This window comes from Blennius ocellaris, assembly GCF_963422515.1.
Source record: "Blennius ocellaris genome assembly, chromosome: 2".
Taxonomy (NCBI): domain Eukaryota; kingdom Metazoa; phylum Chordata; class Actinopteri; order Blenniiformes; family Blenniidae; genus Blennius; species Blennius ocellaris.
In genome coordinates this window covers 22,252,872-22,270,812 of record NC_137651.1, presented here as the reverse complement: position 1 = coordinate 22,270,812, position 17,941 = coordinate 22,252,872, and the positions used below count along the sequence as shown (strand labels likewise).

Here is a 17,941-nt window from a genome sequence, read left to right as displayed (position 1 = left end):
GGAGACCTGATTGTTTTTTTCGAGAAGGAAGAAAAGACAATTTGCCGCCTCCGGCTCTGACGGAGCGAGCGGTCAAGACATTGGGTGTAGATTCAGTTTGCCGTCAGCTGTGGGCATGTATGCGCGTATCATCATCCTCATCATCATCATCATCATCATCATCGTCATGGCCCAGAGAGCTAACTAACCTTACTCCACATAATCTTGTCCTCAGCTTTGTTACAGCGAAACTCAATGAATCTCAACATTGTGAGACTAAAACTATTGTAACTAAGTATGGCGGTTAAAAAAAAAGTGCAAAGGATTTTTATGTGTGCTGTTCTTTTCAACCTGTTGAGCGTCAGGCAACATGGTTGCTTTGGACATTTGCTTGTTCATATGTTGCCGCTGAGGCGTCTGACGAGAAAGTGAGTGAGTGAGTGAGTGAGTGAGTGAGTGAGTGAGTGAGTGAGTGAGTGAGTGAGTGAGTGTGAGTGAGAGTGAGTGAGGAGCTGAGTGTGGACTCGCCGACACTCCCTGGTCTTTCTCTCCCCTTCAATCCCCCCCCACCACCAGAAGGCAAAAGCCCAGGAGGTCAAGATGTGACTCCTCGCATGTATTTTTTTTCCGGTCTGTGCGGGAGGGCAGAGCAGCGAAAATGAACTCAGATTCTAAAGTATTTTGTTGTCATGTAACCACGGCCTTACTATTACAGTATCTCATAACAAAATAAAATAAAACATGGCTTGTTACTCAAAGGCTGAAGTAAAAAAAACATCTATAGGATGTGTCATGACCATGAGATGACAGATCAGCTTAATGCGATGTGTTATACTATCAGATTGCTGACTCCTGATTGAGCTGTTATTGAACTACACAGTGGTTTTCTGGTATATGAAAGTACTTCCACGCTGCCACTGTGAAGCTAGAAAAAAAACCTAATTAAAGCATTTGTTCCAGCTAATTAAGATGAATGTGAATGAAACGTGTCATGCAGAGGAAGGTCGGGGTCGACGTCGGACATTTGGGCTTGAACGTCAGACTACAATTTCTTTTATAGCATCTGTTGCAAAAATATGGAACCCTTTTTCCCCCCCAAAAAACTAAGCAACTCTTTCTGTGCCTCAAACAAGCCAAACTTGTCTGGACGTGTGTGTTGTGATGAGTTTATAAGTGATCAGCTGCATGCAGAGCAGGGCTGAGGCTGTGTTGATGAGAGCAGCATTACAGAAAACCTACTTGTAATTCAGAGAAGCATTAAAGCAGAGTCGCCAGCAGCTCCTGAGGGAAATCTCAGTCCTCCCGCCTGCTTTAAGGCCACTTCACCCTGTTCAGACCAAACCTCGACAACTTCAGGAAGGTTTAGAGGAAAAACTGGGTACTTCATTATGATTCCTGGATCTGCTCGTCTCCACGGCACGTTGTCTTTTCAGTCTCAAACTTTCTGGATGTGAGTTTGAAAAGCATGTCTCTTTTCCTGTTTATTTCTTCTCCTTACTTTGGTTTCGCCTCTGCACTCCCCTGAGCTTCTATCAGCAAGGAGTAATCCCTCTATAGGCCTGATATAAACTCCATATGCACGTTTTGCAAACATTTGTATCTTGTTGTATTTCATATTTTTCACAATATTATAATTATAGCCAATAATTGTTCAGGTTTCTCCTCTCGTCGGTTCTTCCTCCAGTCCACTTTGTGGAGACCTTGAGTCACCCACTTCCAGCTGCGAGCTGAACTTCAGTCATTAAATATTAATACCGCCTATAACTTACCAGATAATGAAGCTTTGAAATTAATCTCAGCGCTTCAGAAGCACTTGGTCTAATTTTCTTTGCCCGGGGCACCTTTAATCCAAACTTTTTTTCCTTTCCCTCCCCTGACTCAGCCTCTGAGGCGTCCCCAGATCGGCCCGCCGCTGGCTTTACACAGCAGCACCCGCTTCTAAAAATATAATAGATTACAACAGAGGCAGCGCCACCGAGAAATCCAATAGAAGAGGTGTTTCAAACAGATTGTACTTTTGATAGATTTTTTTTTGGGGGGGAGGGGGTTCTGTTCTCAGAGGACCCAGAAGAAACTGAGAGTTTCAGATTGTGAGGTGGTGTAATGAAGCACATCCAAACGTTTTCCTCACGTCACAACTCCGAAAAAATAACTCAATCAAGTACTCACTTCTGAGAAATTACTCAGAGGTTTTATTGAACTGATGTGCATTTTTTGGTGATATCAGACGTAACTGTTGTAAACGTACACACTGTGCACCTTAGGACATATATCCACTGTTTTCCTACCTCACTTGTATTTATTTATTTTTACTACTACTCATCCGTTGCCATAGAAATTGTTGCCAGGGGCAGTTGACTCACGGTTGACCCCCCAGTAGAAGTATACTGTCACACATTGTCATGTAACAGGAGTGTATGATAAGCAATGAACAAAGTTGTTTATGAGGTTTTGGTGCAAAAGGTGTCAAAATCCCGTCTCGTAGTCCATTTGACCGCTGGTGTGAAAAATATAGGTGAATTCAATGAGGTAACTATTTATTCTGTTCTGTTTCTCGCTGCTATAATCACAGTTTATTCTGCAATATCACCATTTTCTTTGTTGAAAAAGAAACTCAAGATGAAAACTGTTCTGAAACGAAAATGCAAAAATGATGCGTTTTTTCGCTCATCATGTAAATGGGGAATAAATTTACATTTATTTAAAAAACAAAAACACTTTTGTTTCAAATATTTTGTCAGAGTGCAAAAGAGTAGGTGCAGATCTTTTTCCTCATTTTTAAATATGTAGCTGAATGACGCCTGACAGTATTTATGTTCATATATATATATATATATATATATATATATATATATATATATATATAGTTAGTGCCGTAATGTGTTTTTTGTTTGGTGTCGTTTCAGTTGCGCTGATTCCACAGAGACGGATCATTTTGTAAAGGTTCCCCCTTGGGAGCCGTTTTGTAAACTTGACTCTTTTTTTTTCAGTATCTCTGAGCACGTTTGTCGTATAAATGAAAACCTAAAACACAACAAAAGTTTTCCGTTTTGACTTCAAAACAGTGAGTTTGAGTCCCTTTGAAGCTTTATCACAGTCACATAGACTTTTTTTTTTTTTCACAGTTCAGGCCTTGTCCTCGCCTGTGGTGAAGTACATTTGGACACATTTGCCGCTCAGATCCAAACACATTAATATTTAGTTGACCCGACAACAATCTCATGTTCTTTTCATGGTCATTATGGAGCTTCGAGTATCGAGGCAACGCAAAGAAATTCAAATGTAACCTTTGCTGAGTGCGACGCAAAGCTCATTTTAAATTCATTGACATGGATAAATTTGCACACGCGGAGCCGTTTGAATGAGATAAAGTGGGACTGATGCCGCCCGACTGGACCGCTGACCTCCTTGGAGCTCGGTGAATAACGCTTCCGCCGCAACACAAAGACACGTTTTGTGCAGCGCCGACTGAATGCCTCAGTCACTGGGCTTCGCTCTTCACGCGACGGAGCAAGCGGATCGTCTCTGCTCTCACCGTGAGCCCGGATTGTCTTTTCACTTTGCAGATTTTAAGTTTTGAAACGGCGACGTTTCGTTCGTCGATGGTCCTCCAGATTTTAGAGACTCGTTGTAATCAACCGGGCAAAAACTGGAGCCCCTCAGAACCGGGAAACACGATGGAAACACGTTTTATTGAGCTTGTTTCCACCATAACTGTGACTGTGACCCGGCATTGCAGTCCAAATCCACCGTCTGTCCATACGAATGTCCTTGTACTTGGATTATTCTGTGTGTGTGTGTGTGTGTGTGTGTGTGTGTGTGTGTGTGTGTGTGTGTGTGTGTGTGTGTGTGTGTGTGTGTGTGTGTGTGTGTGTGTGTGTGTGTGTGTGTGTGTGTGGTTTCATTACAAAAACCCGTAGCCTGTTATGCTCACTGCATTGATTTCAGCGTCTCTGCCGTTTCTGTGAAGACGGGCGCAATTCTTAAATGTAACCGTAAAACTTTTATGAAATCAAAATGATGCATTTTCAGTGGTTGTTGTATAAATTGAACCTTCATTTATGGTATTTTCTCCTCTTTACATCTCCGTAAAATCTGCAAAAGTATAATTTACTGATCTGACTCCACTCCAAAACCATGAAATATGAATATTCAGATGTTTTCCTTGCCAGTTTCCTTACCCATACATCTATGTATACAAACTGATCAGAGAGGAGTGGGAGTTATTTTTTGACGATCTGTTTATTTTTTTTCGTCATATTGATTGTCTTTGATATAATGAGAGGGAGGCAAGCAGATCTCATCTCAATGAAATTGATCAAATGCACCTATTCCATGATTCACCTCAGACTCTGATGTGGCTCAGCAGACAAAATGTTTCTTGAGATGATGATGATGATGACGACGACGACGATGAAGATGTGGCAGCTGTGTGAAGTGTTGTCCAAGCTAGACTGACATAGAGTAACGAGCCTGCTGCCAGATTTGTTTCGCACATAAACGCTCCCGCCAGATGACTTCACCTCCTCCTCCTCCTCCTCCTCCTCCTCCTCCTCCTCCTCCTCCTCCTCCTCCTCCTATTCAGTGTAATCTGTGATCACTTGGACTGTGACTCTGCATAAAGCAGTTAAGTCTGCAGACTTTGATCAGTCAGTGACATTTGGGGCTCAGAGTGTGAATGATCTTTTACAGCAGGTAGATTTCCAACGCAAAAAGCTTCATATTTCTCACCTTCCCCGTCACAGACGAAACCGGAGAGGAAGAGCAGGGCTCACACTTCAGCTGAGGATGTGATAAATGATCCCGGGACTGCGGGTAGAAGGATGAATATGGACAGAATATTTAGATCCCTGTATAATCTGCCTCTCCTCCCTTTATATCGTCTCTCCTCTGGTGAGATTTCACCTGAATTCACCTCTGCAGCCTCTATCTGGAGACGAGTGGGCGGCCTGAGGCCCGAGCGGAGAAGCGACATAAACGTGCTTAGATGTTTGCAGGCAGACACAGAGGGTGATCCAGGGACGGAGCTGAAACACAGATGAGTCCTTTGATTACGAGCCAGGCGAGGCAGAAGCGGCATTTGGCGAGATGAGATATGAAAAGTGAGCAACGTCGGCGTTCATTTGTCATTGAAATAACTGAAACAAATCTAATATATATTAATCTTCCATTTATCTACTTCATGGCTGAAACATCAGGCGAGCGTGTCATGAAGCTGTTTAATATTTCAATATGATTTATGATCAATACAGACAGTTAAGTATCTTTGTATACCTTGAGATCTGCTCTTCAAATTAACAGCTCTTTCACCATCAATCACTCGGTACTTTAGTTCCAAACTGCTAATCACACCATATTTTATCAGCGAATTACAGCTTTCTTTCATCTCTGAAATCCTGTCATTTTGAATTTGAATGCAATAAAACGTAAATAATTTATACAAGATACAGTTTTTGCGATATGTTGCTATACTGTGCTGTCCTAATCCACTTAACAAAGTAATTTACTAAAGCTTGCCGCATTATTTAAGCTTCTCTGACAGATTTCTGAGGGGACATTATTAAAAAAAAAAAGAACAAAACAATAATAGGATTGATGATCCCTGAACTATTTCCACAAGCAGAAAGGTTGAACATGAATTATTCATATTAGTGCATATATCAGACTGTAACAATCTGCTGCTTTGAAATATAAGAATATTCTCCCACAGATGGATTGATGAGGCCTGTTTTACTTCAAAATGGACTGATTCAACGTGGACTCTGCAACGTTTTTGCATTTATGATGCAGGAAAGTTTAACATTCAGAGGACAAAGTAATAAAAATGATCACCATGCACATGGAAACTGTTAAAGCACTGCTATTTGCATGCCAGGCCACTAGTTGGTGCTGTTTTTTTCATGTTAGAACCACACACAGACATGCAGAGAACAGAATCTGAACATTCCAACTCCCTTAAACTGCAGATGATGAGACACTCGACCTGGAGTCTGAAGTCGACCTCAACGTGATTCAGAAAAGTTTACGTTTTCCAAGTATTTCAAACATATTGCATTCTGGGGGCACTTTACAAAAATACCTTTGTCGCGCAAACAAGCACCTAAAATAGGACTAAAATTTGCTGCTTTCACATATAAGCATTATCCTTAGAAGAAGGGATGTAACTACTGTTGACGTTGTCTTAATACATGACAGAAGCAGCATTACGTTGTTAGATTTGTATGTAAGCCAGACCCTGATGACTTCCTCCGTCTCGTCCCAGCGACTGTGGGGCCGTGTCTCTCTGGAGCGTGGGAGTCTGGCCTGAAGCCAAACACACGACCAATCCTAAAATGAGAGGCACGGCGAAGGGAGGGAGGGATCCATGGGAAGGCAGTGCCCACCGACACACCGGACAGGGGGCGCCACTGAGGGCGTTCCTCAACGCGATGTCTCCGTTTCCCGCGTCGAAGGAAGGCTCGGACCCTCGCGAGTAGATCGGCGGTCTCAAAGCGCGCGTAATGCACCGGCCGTGTTAACTAATTATGAGGCTGGGACGCCGAGAGGAGAAGACGGTTTGTGCACAAACCTCCAGGGTCACTGTGGGAAGCGGTTTCAGACTATTTACCCTTGATGGGCAGCCTCATCAGCCTGGAGGGGGTTTTGCTGCACTTGGTTTGCTCTTACTTGGGTGCATTAAATATATGTGACAGAACGACGTGTTTCAAGCAATGTTTTCGGTGTTTACATTTTGAATGCGGTGTTGAATCGTCCCATCAGTGTGAGATCAGATCAGCCTGCAGGACATTAACATCTCACTCTGAAACAAAGATGGTTGAAGCCCTCAACACTTCACTGCTCTGAATTCTTCACATTTGTTATTTATGGGAAATATCTTTGAGCACATGAATTACTTCGACACGTGGAGTGAGTAACACTGGTCATTTCTATATCATGGTGTGTTAATAAGATATGTTTGGCACCACGTGAATATTTTGCCTTGAATGTGTTGGAAATTGGGGGGGGGGGAAATGAAGGATTTAAGTGAGTTTGATTGAAAGCAAATTGTGACGATTAGACCAGATATGGGCTGTTTACAGTTAGTGGGAAGATAATGTATTATTGTATGTGTAAGGAGGCTGATTTTATTATGATAAGATATTATTGAAAGAGGCATAATGAGGTGAAGGGATTTATATTCACCATATCTTTTTTTTTTAATAGAAAAATGTTTTAACAATTTGTGAAATACTTCACATACACCTTGACGTGAACTTTGCTCAATTTAAGATCTTCAAAACATCTCACAAGCAAAGTAATTCATTCTGTCATAAAATTGCAAAGCCAAATAAATTTGAGTGTCGTCAGTATAGTTGAGAAAATGTCAACAAAGTGTGATAATCATAGAACCAAAAGGACCCAGGGTGGATCCCTGTGGAACGCCACAGGGTGAAAGAATTTAAAGAATAAACCAACCCAATCAGAGAAAATCAAAGGGGTTTAAAGTCACACTGTCTTATTATACACTGTCTTATAGATGAGCAAAAATAACTCAATCGTTTTTCCACGTTTGCCTTCATGAATATGGAATTTGGGTCAAAAATAATGTGTGTTTGAAACACGTTTTCTTGTTTTTGTAGTGAGAGGAATTTCCTCAGCTGGCTCCCCACAACTTTTATTTCTGGACCATGTTTTCTGTGTTATTATCCAATTTTCTGCAACGCTCTGATATGTTCTTCAGCTTCTTCCACCAACGTATCCTAATCCATTGTGTCACGTTCATCCTGTCACTCCATGTTAGGCACTTATAAACACAGGAAATGATACAATTTCCAGGCAGATCTTTCTCGCCTAAATGCAACACCCTCATCCAAATACTGCTTTTAACATCAAGACATTGTAATTGACATTTTTATTAAAAAAAGAAGTGAAATACTATTTCTTTAAACAGATAACAGTGGTCCAACAATTTTCAGCAGCAGATTCATCATTGTTCGGGACCAAATCTGCTTCTATTGTGCTGAATTAAACCGATTTGCTGGATTTATTCCTACAAGAAATTGCGCAGAGCTTCAGGCCAGCAAGATGGTTCTCATTTTTGTTTCGTTTCGACTTTGTGTTGAACTCCACAGTGTCGTTGGGGTCACGTTCTAACAGGAGGCTGAGACCGGTGAGAAAAGAAATTGCAGCAACATGTTGACGTCCCCCGAGATCCCCAGACCGCTGCTTTTTTTCCTCTTTTGAAAACACAGAAACGATGTGAAAGCAGCAGAAAGCAGATGAGAGTTGCTCACATGTCAAGGTCAAAGGCGGAAAAAATGAACTGAAGGGAACAAACTTGCAGTGACTTTTTTCATTTCTGGTCTTTGACCTGATGGTGTTCAGACTTTAAATCATAGCTGGAATCCATCACTTCATATTCACTAAAGTTTGTTGTGTTGAATTGAGGAAATGACACTTGAGTTTTCATATTTTCCAGACCATGACAATGACAAAAATGGGTGAAAAACATGGAGCTGTGACGTGTTTTCATAGCAGACGTGTATGAGGTGTATCATGTGTATCAGATTCCACCATTGTCATCAAATATCCCAGCTATGATGTCAGTTTACAGGGTGAAAGCCTCCTGATTTTAGACCAACATAAACTCCACCTAATCCAGCGATCTCAGCTGCTGCACATCAAACTCGGGAGACTGAGTCTGTCGCCCCTTTGGGAAAGACAGCGCCAACTCTGTCGACGGCTAAATTTGACCCGCGGATCGCTGCTTTGCTTTCAGGCTGATCCGGCCTGGATTCCTCTCAAGTCCCTGGGGTTATGCGAGTGGATAAATATATTCATCTGTGAAGTGAAGATGACAGTCTGTTTTTCTCAGTCGAAGAGAAGACCTCGGCTGCAGCTCGTGACCTCTCGGCATATCGACAGATTCCAGTTAATCCTATAGTATTGTGCTCTGTGTGTGTGTGTGTGTGTGTGTGTGTCCCTGATACGTCCACACTTTCAACTCAAGTGCCTATGGCTTGTTGTCATTTTTAAGCTGGAAAGATTCTGTTGTTGGTTTTTCCGGTATTCGTGTGCTGAAGCATGAATTCAAACGTACATACAAACATGGTAGCCTTGACCTCTCCTTTGTCTGGCGTGAAGTTTATTCCATTTAAAACCAATAAACTCCAACCTGTCAGCAGGTCGGTTTTCGATTGGACAAAAATATCTATTAAAAAAAACAACAACAACAAAAAACTTCCACTGGAGTCATGATGTAACACGTTTTCCAGTGGGTATCCATAATTTATCAGATTGCCAGCTTGCAATATCTGCTGACTCAAGGAGCAATATTTGGATGGTCAGCTCATAATCTGGAGCACAAACGCAACATGAATGCTCATATAGAGAAGCTGTGAAGCTCGTCTCCAGAAAGTCGCTCTTTGTTCGGTGCAGTGCATGCTGGGAGCCCGGCGGTGAATAAATTACAGCCAACGAGACGCCAGCGATCACATTACCATGCAGTCCTACTGACACTCTGGAGGGTGTGAATTTGCAAGTTTCGTGGGATATGTGGAAGGAGGTTCGATATCATAACTCACTCAACATGCGTTGCACGTCTTTGTCCGTCTGTCCCGCAGTCTGAAGGCCGTGCTGTCGGCGCCTCCGTCCAGCGGTGCGCTGGACCTGTCTGGCATCCCTCTGACGGCCCGGGACATGGAGCGTCTGTGCGCCCACCTTCAGCGCCACGCGTCCGTGGTGGGCAGCCTGGAGCTGGGCTTCACCGAGCTGACGGACGAGGCATTCCTCCTGCTGCTGCCCACGCTGGCCGCCCTGCCGCACCTGGAGACGCTGGCGATGAACGGGAACCGGCTGACCAGAGCCGTTCTGAAGGAGCTGACCGACGCCCTGAAGGTCAGAATCCCGTCGGCGTCTCGATGTGGTTGAACTGATTAAACATGACGCCGCGGCGTCTGTTGAACACGGATGTTGGATTGCAAGCGTCGCACGTCATTCGCGGCACGCAAAGGAGAACGATAAAAGGGATTAAACAGAACTAAAAGCAGGACTGTACAAAACATAAATAACTACAAATACTTAAATAGAGGGGCACATATGTACAAACCCCTGTAAATACAAGGGGAACTTACGTCCCTCTACAAACACGTTTCAGTACAGAAGCATGGACACGACCAAGCCTCTTGATTTCAGGGTCAATTTGGCGAAGTGTCATGGGTGCGGAGGTGGAGGTTGATATTGTGTGATCTGTCTCTGAGCTGCAAACTGCAATAGGCCACGTTCCAATCCCTGAGGTACACCACAAGTTGAACGTTCTGAAGAGGAACTAAAAAACTTTTTTTCATGAATAATTTAAGAATCAGTACGTCCTCCCACTAACAGCCTATCATAATATTGCATTATCGCCTGTAAATGCAGGATCCTTGAGTGAGTCTGGCAGGAAAAGAAGTTGGGGCCATTTTCTTAAATCTTTAAATAGCTTTGATACGTTGGTCTTAATATAATGGAGTCTAGATAATCTACACCAGATCCAAACACCTGCGGGGAAAGTTTGATCCTGCCTTCCATACAAAAAACTCCGACAGGCTCACATGCTTTAATAAAACTATTTACTCCGTGATCTCTTCCAGGAATCTACTTTTTTTTTGTATACAGTAAGATGAAATACAAGGAAATTAAACTATGATGGGGGGGCGGCAAAGTGTAGAATAAAAGTACAATAAACATACTATAGTAAAAAATAATACCAGTGTTGGCAGTGCAGGTTCAGTCCTAACAAGTGGTCAATTAAGTGACGTAGATAAAGTGACGCAGATAAAGTGACGTAGATAAAGTGACGTAGATAAAGTGGCGTCGATAAAGTGACGTAGCTAAAGTGACGTAGATAAAGTGGCGCAGATAAAGTGACGTAGATAAAGTGGCGTCGATAAAGTGACGTAGATAAAGTGACGTAGATAAAGGGACGCAGATAAAGGGACGCAGATAAAGTGACGCAGATAAAGTGGCGTAGATAAAGTGACATAGATAAAGTGGCGCAGATAAAGTGACGTAGATAAAGTGACGTAGATAAAGTGACGTAGATAAAGGGACGCAGATAAAGGGACGCAGATAAAGGGACGCAGATAAAGTGGCGTAGATAAAGTGGCGTAGATAAAGTGGCGTGGATAAAGTGACGTGGATAAAGTGGCGTGGATAAAGTGACGTAGATAAAGTGACGTAGATAAAGTGGCGTCGATAAAGTGACGTAGATAAAGTGGCGCAGATAAAGTGACGTAGATAAAGTGACGTAGATAAAGTGACGTAGATAAAGTGGCGCAGATAAAGTGACGTAGATAAAGTGACGTAGATAAAGTGGCGCAGATGCAGGGGTTGTTGCACATCGTTTTTTGCAGGTTATTGCATGTTACTTTACAGTCGTGTTGTACAGTCTAACAGCAGTGGGGATGAAGGACTTGCTTGTTATTATTTAACTTATTTGTTATGCGTTTCCAGATTCGAGTCTATACTTTCTCACGGGTTCATTTCATTTTGTGTCGCTCGGATCCTTAAAAGTGTTCATTTGCGATTTGATTTGCCAGGACCCAGGCAGCTTCCCCAGCGTGACGTGGATCGACCTGGGCAACAACGTGGACATTTTCTCCCTGCCCCAGCCTTTCCTGGTGAGCCTGAGGAAGCGTTGCCCCAAGCAGGGCAACCTGCCCACCATCTTGGAGTTCGGCGAGAGCCAGGCCAGCGACCCCCCAGAGAGGCTGCGGTGCCTGGGGGTGGAGGAGGAGGAGACGGACGACACCAACCGCACGGAGAGCATGGGCGAGCTGCGGTCCGAGGTGGAGGAGGAGCTGGACGGGGAGATGGAGATCGAGGAGATGATGGAGGAGCTCCTGGACTTCGACCGGGAGGTGCAGGGGAGGGACGAGGAGGAGGAGGAGAGCATGTGGACGGTCGGGGAGCAGAGGAGGGGGGGCGGCGGGGAGAGGAAGAGGACGGAGCGAGAAAAAGAGGAGGAGGGGGACGAGGCGGCACGGAGGGGAGAGGATCGCAGGCGGAGGAGGAGGCGAGCGGCGGTGGCGGAGGATGAAGACGACACGCACAGCCGCTCCTCCTCGCGCCTGTCGGGCTCCAGCCACTCGCAGCCCTCCCTGGCGGCGGCCGAGCCGAGGAGGGCGGAGGGGGACGACCTGACCGACCAATCGGAGCCCCTCACCTGACTGCCGCTGCCGCCCTCCGCTTGTACCTCCCTTCCTGTTGTGGAGCCCGGGTGAGCGCCCACCGAGGAGGCCGCATGTAACCCAAGCCGCCGGGCCGCCTGACACTCCCTCCGTCGATCCGATTAGCGAGCCGCCAATCAGCGCCGGCGCTCCCAACAATGACGGAGCTGAACCCAGGTGAGCCCCCCCCCCCCCCCCCCCCCCCCAACCGCACCCTCGCTTACAATAGAATAGACGGAGGCGTTTCTGTCCAGGATGTTTGTCCTCCCTCCTGGTAATCCTGCTGACGCCCACATGTGCCTGGAACACGTCCCCGTCACGCTCCAACGCCTCTTCTGACCGGAGCAGCAATCAACACAACCGTGTGTGACGGTGTTTCTGCCAAATACAACAACAAAAATTAAGAATAAGAAAACAAAAGCCAGAAGGACCCGAGTCAAAAGTCAGGCCACGCTTTGGAAATCTCCCGCCAAGCTTCAGGAACGGCGCAGATGCACCGTGTTTGAGGGAGTAATGAATCAGAAGAAGTCGTGGAGCAGAGCTGCACGGGCCTCAATCGGCGAGCCGGCGAATGTCGACCAGACGTGCTAAATCTCCTCTTTGAGCGCCACAAAGCAAAGTGCTGAAATATTTAGGAGGCTTTTTTTTTTTTTCTTTTTTACCCCTCCTGATCCGGGTCGCGTTTCACCAGGCCGCTGTCACAAGCTGACAGTGCTGCATCTATTTATAGGCCGCCGCTGCTGCTACGGTGGCGTTCACACATGGCGTCTGCTGGGGTCCAGCACTCTGCAGCGCGTGGCGCTCTCTCCCTCCATGTGTCACCTATAGGCACCGCAAAGCTTTAACAAATCTACGGTATTTTTTAGATGTACAGTATATAGAGCTATATAGAAGAATGCTGTTTCTATCTGTCTTTAAACTGTTTGGTTCCGTGAGGTATTTAACGTGAACGAGTAGCTCCTTAGAGCCCAATCCGATGTTTTATTTGTCCTGAGTGGAAAAGTGTAATTGTTGTGGACGTGGTGATTTCAGCTGGAATGAAAGAAAGCTTCCCTCCGAAGCACTTGGGAAGTGACAAACGCCAACGAATTAATTTTCCATTCCAGCGCTGCAGGCAGTCAGACGTTCTCCTTTTGTGGCTGTGGAGTGAAAATTGTAGGTTTGAGGGAAACCAAGGGGGTTTTTATTGTGGAGGGGTGAAGCCCAACTGCGAACAGATCTTGTGATTAAAGTCACTTTTTGATAACAGCGGAACAATTGAACGGTTATTCGACAGATTATGAAAATGATTAGATGTTACCCTTAATTAAAGGTGAACGTAGTAATTGAAGGGTACTGCTGCCATGTGGAATTAAAAGAAAAATTACATTATAACATGAAACTTGTCACATTACAGCAAAAATCTATTTTAGACTGTGTTATGTACGACGTTTAAACATGCAAACAATTTGCTTTTTTTGTTAACCTTTCTTTTTAAATGTTTCTCTCAGCTAAGTGAATAAAGCTCATTCACCAGAAGATGTAAAAACCTTAAAAAAAAAAATGTTTTAAAGAAAATGAAAGTTTATAAATTTAAATAAACAGATCGAGAGTGAACTCTAAACTGACTCCGCCCTCACGAGCCTCGCTCTGTTTACGCAACGTTTCGAGTGAAAGCGTGTTGTTTTTACGATTCGTTTCGGAGAAGTGTCATGTTTACACAACAGCGTTTTAAAAACTGGACGGACGGAAACAGCAGGAACGCCAAAGATCGAGTTTTCACATTGGCCCACGAGTGGGTGCTGTTGGTTGTTTTTGTAGTGAGCACACACACGCGTGCAGAAGAACGATTCACTGTTGCCATGGTGCGCGTGTACAGTAGCAGCGCTTCAGAAAAGTTTCCCCCGTTTCCATACAGATATCGTCTGAGCATTTCCAAAAAGTTGCAGTTTTTTTTCCCCCATTTAACAATGAAAATAAATTAGAGCGTTTTCATAAAGTTGCATTTGCCTCCGTTTTCACAGTCAGAGCATTTTTCTTCTTCATAAAGTTCCACCTTGGGAGCCGGTTTGAAAAAGTTGCATTTTCAGTGGCTCTGAGCTCCGTTGTCGTGGAAACAGGGCCTTGGTTGTTTAGTTTAAAAGCAGGACGTTCGGTATTTTTTGATTAAAAGATATCTTTTTTTTTTTTTTTTAAACGGATCCATAAGCAATAAATTATATTTGTTGATTAATGACAGCTCTGGCACATGTCTAAAATAATTATGGGCATAAACTTTACTTTACATCCATATTTTCATAAAAGATGTGAATGTTGCTGTTTCAGGGAAATTTAGATCTTTTTTTTCCCTCCATAGTCTATTTTTTCATGTACATGCGATAAAGTCTCACAGTAATCTGGTAATAAATTACCTCATCACATAATTTCTTTTTTAAACATTTTTTCTCAATTCAACATGAAACTTCTCACATAATAGTTCAAAACATTTTAACACAGTTTTGTCATCATTTTCACTTCATATCAGCTTCACACAGCAGCTTTGTGAATGTAATATTTTATAATATTTCATGTTAGATTATAATGTTGATACTTTTAGCCAGATACATTTAACACTGACAGTTTAGTTTATTTAAATAAATACGTATCAACGTTTCAGTTTGTGATGTCGTGCTCCAATTTCTCAATATAACGTGAAACTTTTAACATCAGTGGTTGAAAAAATGGGTCCCTATGATAGTTTAACCTGTAGCGTCGTACAATTATATGTAAAATGTGATTACATGTGATTAAAATGATGATAAATATTCACAGTGCGACATGTATAATGTGTAAATATGACTCATGTTACATCGTGAGAAGGTTGTGCAATATAAAACACAATAATTGATGTAAAAGTGGAATAAATTTCATAAATATAACATCTTTCTCTGAATCGAAGAGACTAAATTCATGCATTAATCACTTGTTTCATATTATATTTAGGTAAAATGTAATAATGTAGCATTTTAGATTACGGAATAAATAGTTTTATGTAATAGTGTGATATTTTACGATATAGTGATTTAAACAACCAGCCTTTTTTAAAGGTTTCCGCTGTGGCAGCATCACGCTCACTGAAAGTGACTCATCAAAATTTGAGAGAAACATTAAAATGTCGAGTAACAAATTACCGAACTTTGTCTTTTTAATTGGTCAAAAAGATGGAAATAAGTGACCGTCGCCACCTCTGAATACAGCAATTCTATTTCTGTTACAAGTCTTACGAGAGGAAAGATTCCCCCAAAGTGTTTGACTGTAGTTTGATGAATATGTGAAGAAGAGTCTTGTTGTTTTGTCTTATATGTACAGACGTTTGTGACAAATGACAGGGAACTCCTACAGCAAAGACATCGATTGTTTGGGTCTCAGAAGGTTTGATCGGATCAGGCTGGAATCTTCTAATTCAAGAGACTTAAAAAGAAACCCTCTTTAGCAGTATTTTCTGTTCATAATTTCCCTGAAATAGATGCTGAACAATATCAGAATGTCTTCAGTTAGACCTTTACGAGTTGAAGTTGGTATTTTCTGGGTCCTCACACAGTATAAAGACAGTATATAAGATGAAAGTGTGTACTATATAAGCTAGTGGTTCCCGCTATTTTTTTTTAATCTCTCAGTTTACCTCTAAAAACGCTGCAGACCACCTTTTGTGACGATATGTGATTTGCTACAAGCCATAAACTGGAGCACAGCCTCAATTTCAACCAACATACAAAATCAGGAACCTCCAATATATAAGCTGTTTTTTTTATTATTCCCTTAGATCTGCTTCACGTTCTAGAAAGTGTCTTTTTTGTTTGATTTTGTCGACCTTTGCTTGTTTTTGTTATGTTATGTTCCATTTTCATGCAGGTTATGTTAATACAATTTTAAAAGTTTTTTTTTTTTTTGATTCTATTTGTTCTGAAGAAATTTAAAAAAAATTTAAAAAGCAAAGAAAATACAATTTTCCTTGTCTTTTCACCAGTGCAAAGCAGTTAACCCTTTATCGTGCGCTCATTGAACGATTTTGAATTGAATAATATTTAAAGTCCTTCTTTTTTTGTGACTTTTTAAAACCAGTATTTACAGAAACGCATCTAAATGCTATTTATACAGAATCTAAATCAGCTTAAAAGTGGACGACAGACCAAAACATTGTTGTATTTTATATCTTAGTTTAAAAAAAAAAAATATATATATATATATATATATATAAATTGGTGAAAATTCTCAGTGGATGCCTTAAAAAAAAAAGAAATCTTTCAAAATCATGTTTTCTCATCCGAATCACTCTATGACACTAATGTCCTCAGAAAATGTTTGAAAAGGGACGTGTCCTTTCTTTTAAAGAAATGAATTATTTTGCTCTTTGGCGGGCTAAACAAGATTTTCTTCGTTATCCTCCTCTTTGACTGATGTTGCTTTGCCAGATTTTTTGACAATTCACTTCACATTTACCGTGGACGCCCAACATTATTAGGTTATACGAGGCAGGACAGTCGGTCTGTAATCCGTGTGGATTTGACAGAATTCGCTGATGCTTCCTGAAGATTCAGATTCATTTATTTGCCATTTGCAGTAAAACCACATTGGAATAAATTTGTAAAGTCTTGCAGTGGACGTGGACGTTCCCTCCGGCGTGTGTTTCCCGCCCCGGTGCCTCCCACGTGCATCTTTCCACAGCAGACGGCTCGTTTTTCACCCCCCCCCCATTAAACCGAAGCTCGCCTGGGGAAAAAAACCGGGCCGGCGTTGCACTTCAAGCTAACTACAAAGAGAAAAACGTCCCTTTAATCCGCCTTCAAAACGAGCCGGCGACCCATCAACAACATCTCGTTACAGTCGAACCCTTTAAGCGGAGGTCGTGTCGAGGCTGCAGGGACGATGGATTGAGCTCAGGCTGTTGTGGTGGCGGAGAGCTGGAAGCTCACAGATTTGGCTCTCGGGTTTTCCGTGGCGGAGATCAGACGCTCCGACTGTGCGTTTTGTCTGCTTTTATGTAAAGGTCAGTGCACATGAAAGGAATGTTCAGATCCATTCAATGTTCTGATGGAGACACAGAAACACGCAGAACTTCCTGTCGGCAGACACCACGTCATTTCTGTGTCAAGTCTGTGTTTATAGTCCGACTGTGTCGTTGGGTGATTTATTTATTTTTTTTCCCTCTCCCAGAATGCTTTGCTGGCTGCCACAGGCCCAGACAAATGATGATATTTAGAAGACTTTATGTCGTGACATCAAAAAACACGTGAATCTGAGAGGATGTAGCCTTTCTCTTTCTCCGTATTCCCTCCATTTGTATGTGTTAATACCTCTACATTACTCTCAATGCATTGTCTTGCCTTTCCTCCGCCGTTCAGTTCAAAGAAATGTTGTAAAACCTCATGGATTTGCTGTTTCCCCCACAGATCCTACCAATAAATCATATAATGGATTAAAAAAAAAATGCCTTTTTGCTTTGCTTCCTTTCAAAGATGTGTTGGTTTAAAAAAAAAAAAAAAAAAGATGTGGATTGTAGGAGTGAAGCGAAATGAAGAAGAGATCCTCAGATATTTATTTTTTACATTTTATTTGAATTTCATCATTCACGTCATTTTTCACATTATTCATTTTTTACAGTGATTTATAGCTGAAAATCATTATTTCTGCTGTGCACCAGAAACTCGAGTATGATTAAGACATGAGGCTGCAGTGAATTTTCCTCAAACATTGGTTCTGGAAAAATAAGTTTATGAAGTAGATGAGCTAATGACAATAATTTTACTGGACTTGGA

At 42.5% G+C, this 17,941-nt stretch overlaps 1 protein-coding gene across 1 annotated transcript in view; it reads left to right on the top strand.

Annotated features, from left to right (window-relative positions):
• Positions 1-12,167, top strand: part of lrrc75a (leucine rich repeat containing 75A) — a gene marked incomplete at both ends in the record, with an annotated part of 35,557 nt that extends 23,390 nt beyond the window's left edge. Inside the window, 2 exons of the mRNA XM_080513201.1 lie at positions 9,582-9,855; positions 11,538-12,167. Of these exons, the coding sequence (XP_080369327.1) occupies positions 9,582-9,855; positions 11,538-12,167 (904 nt within the window). The remainder of the gene's footprint in view (positions 1-9,581; positions 9,856-11,537) is intronic.
• Between the last annotated feature and the right edge of the window lie 5,774 nt (positions 12,168-17,941).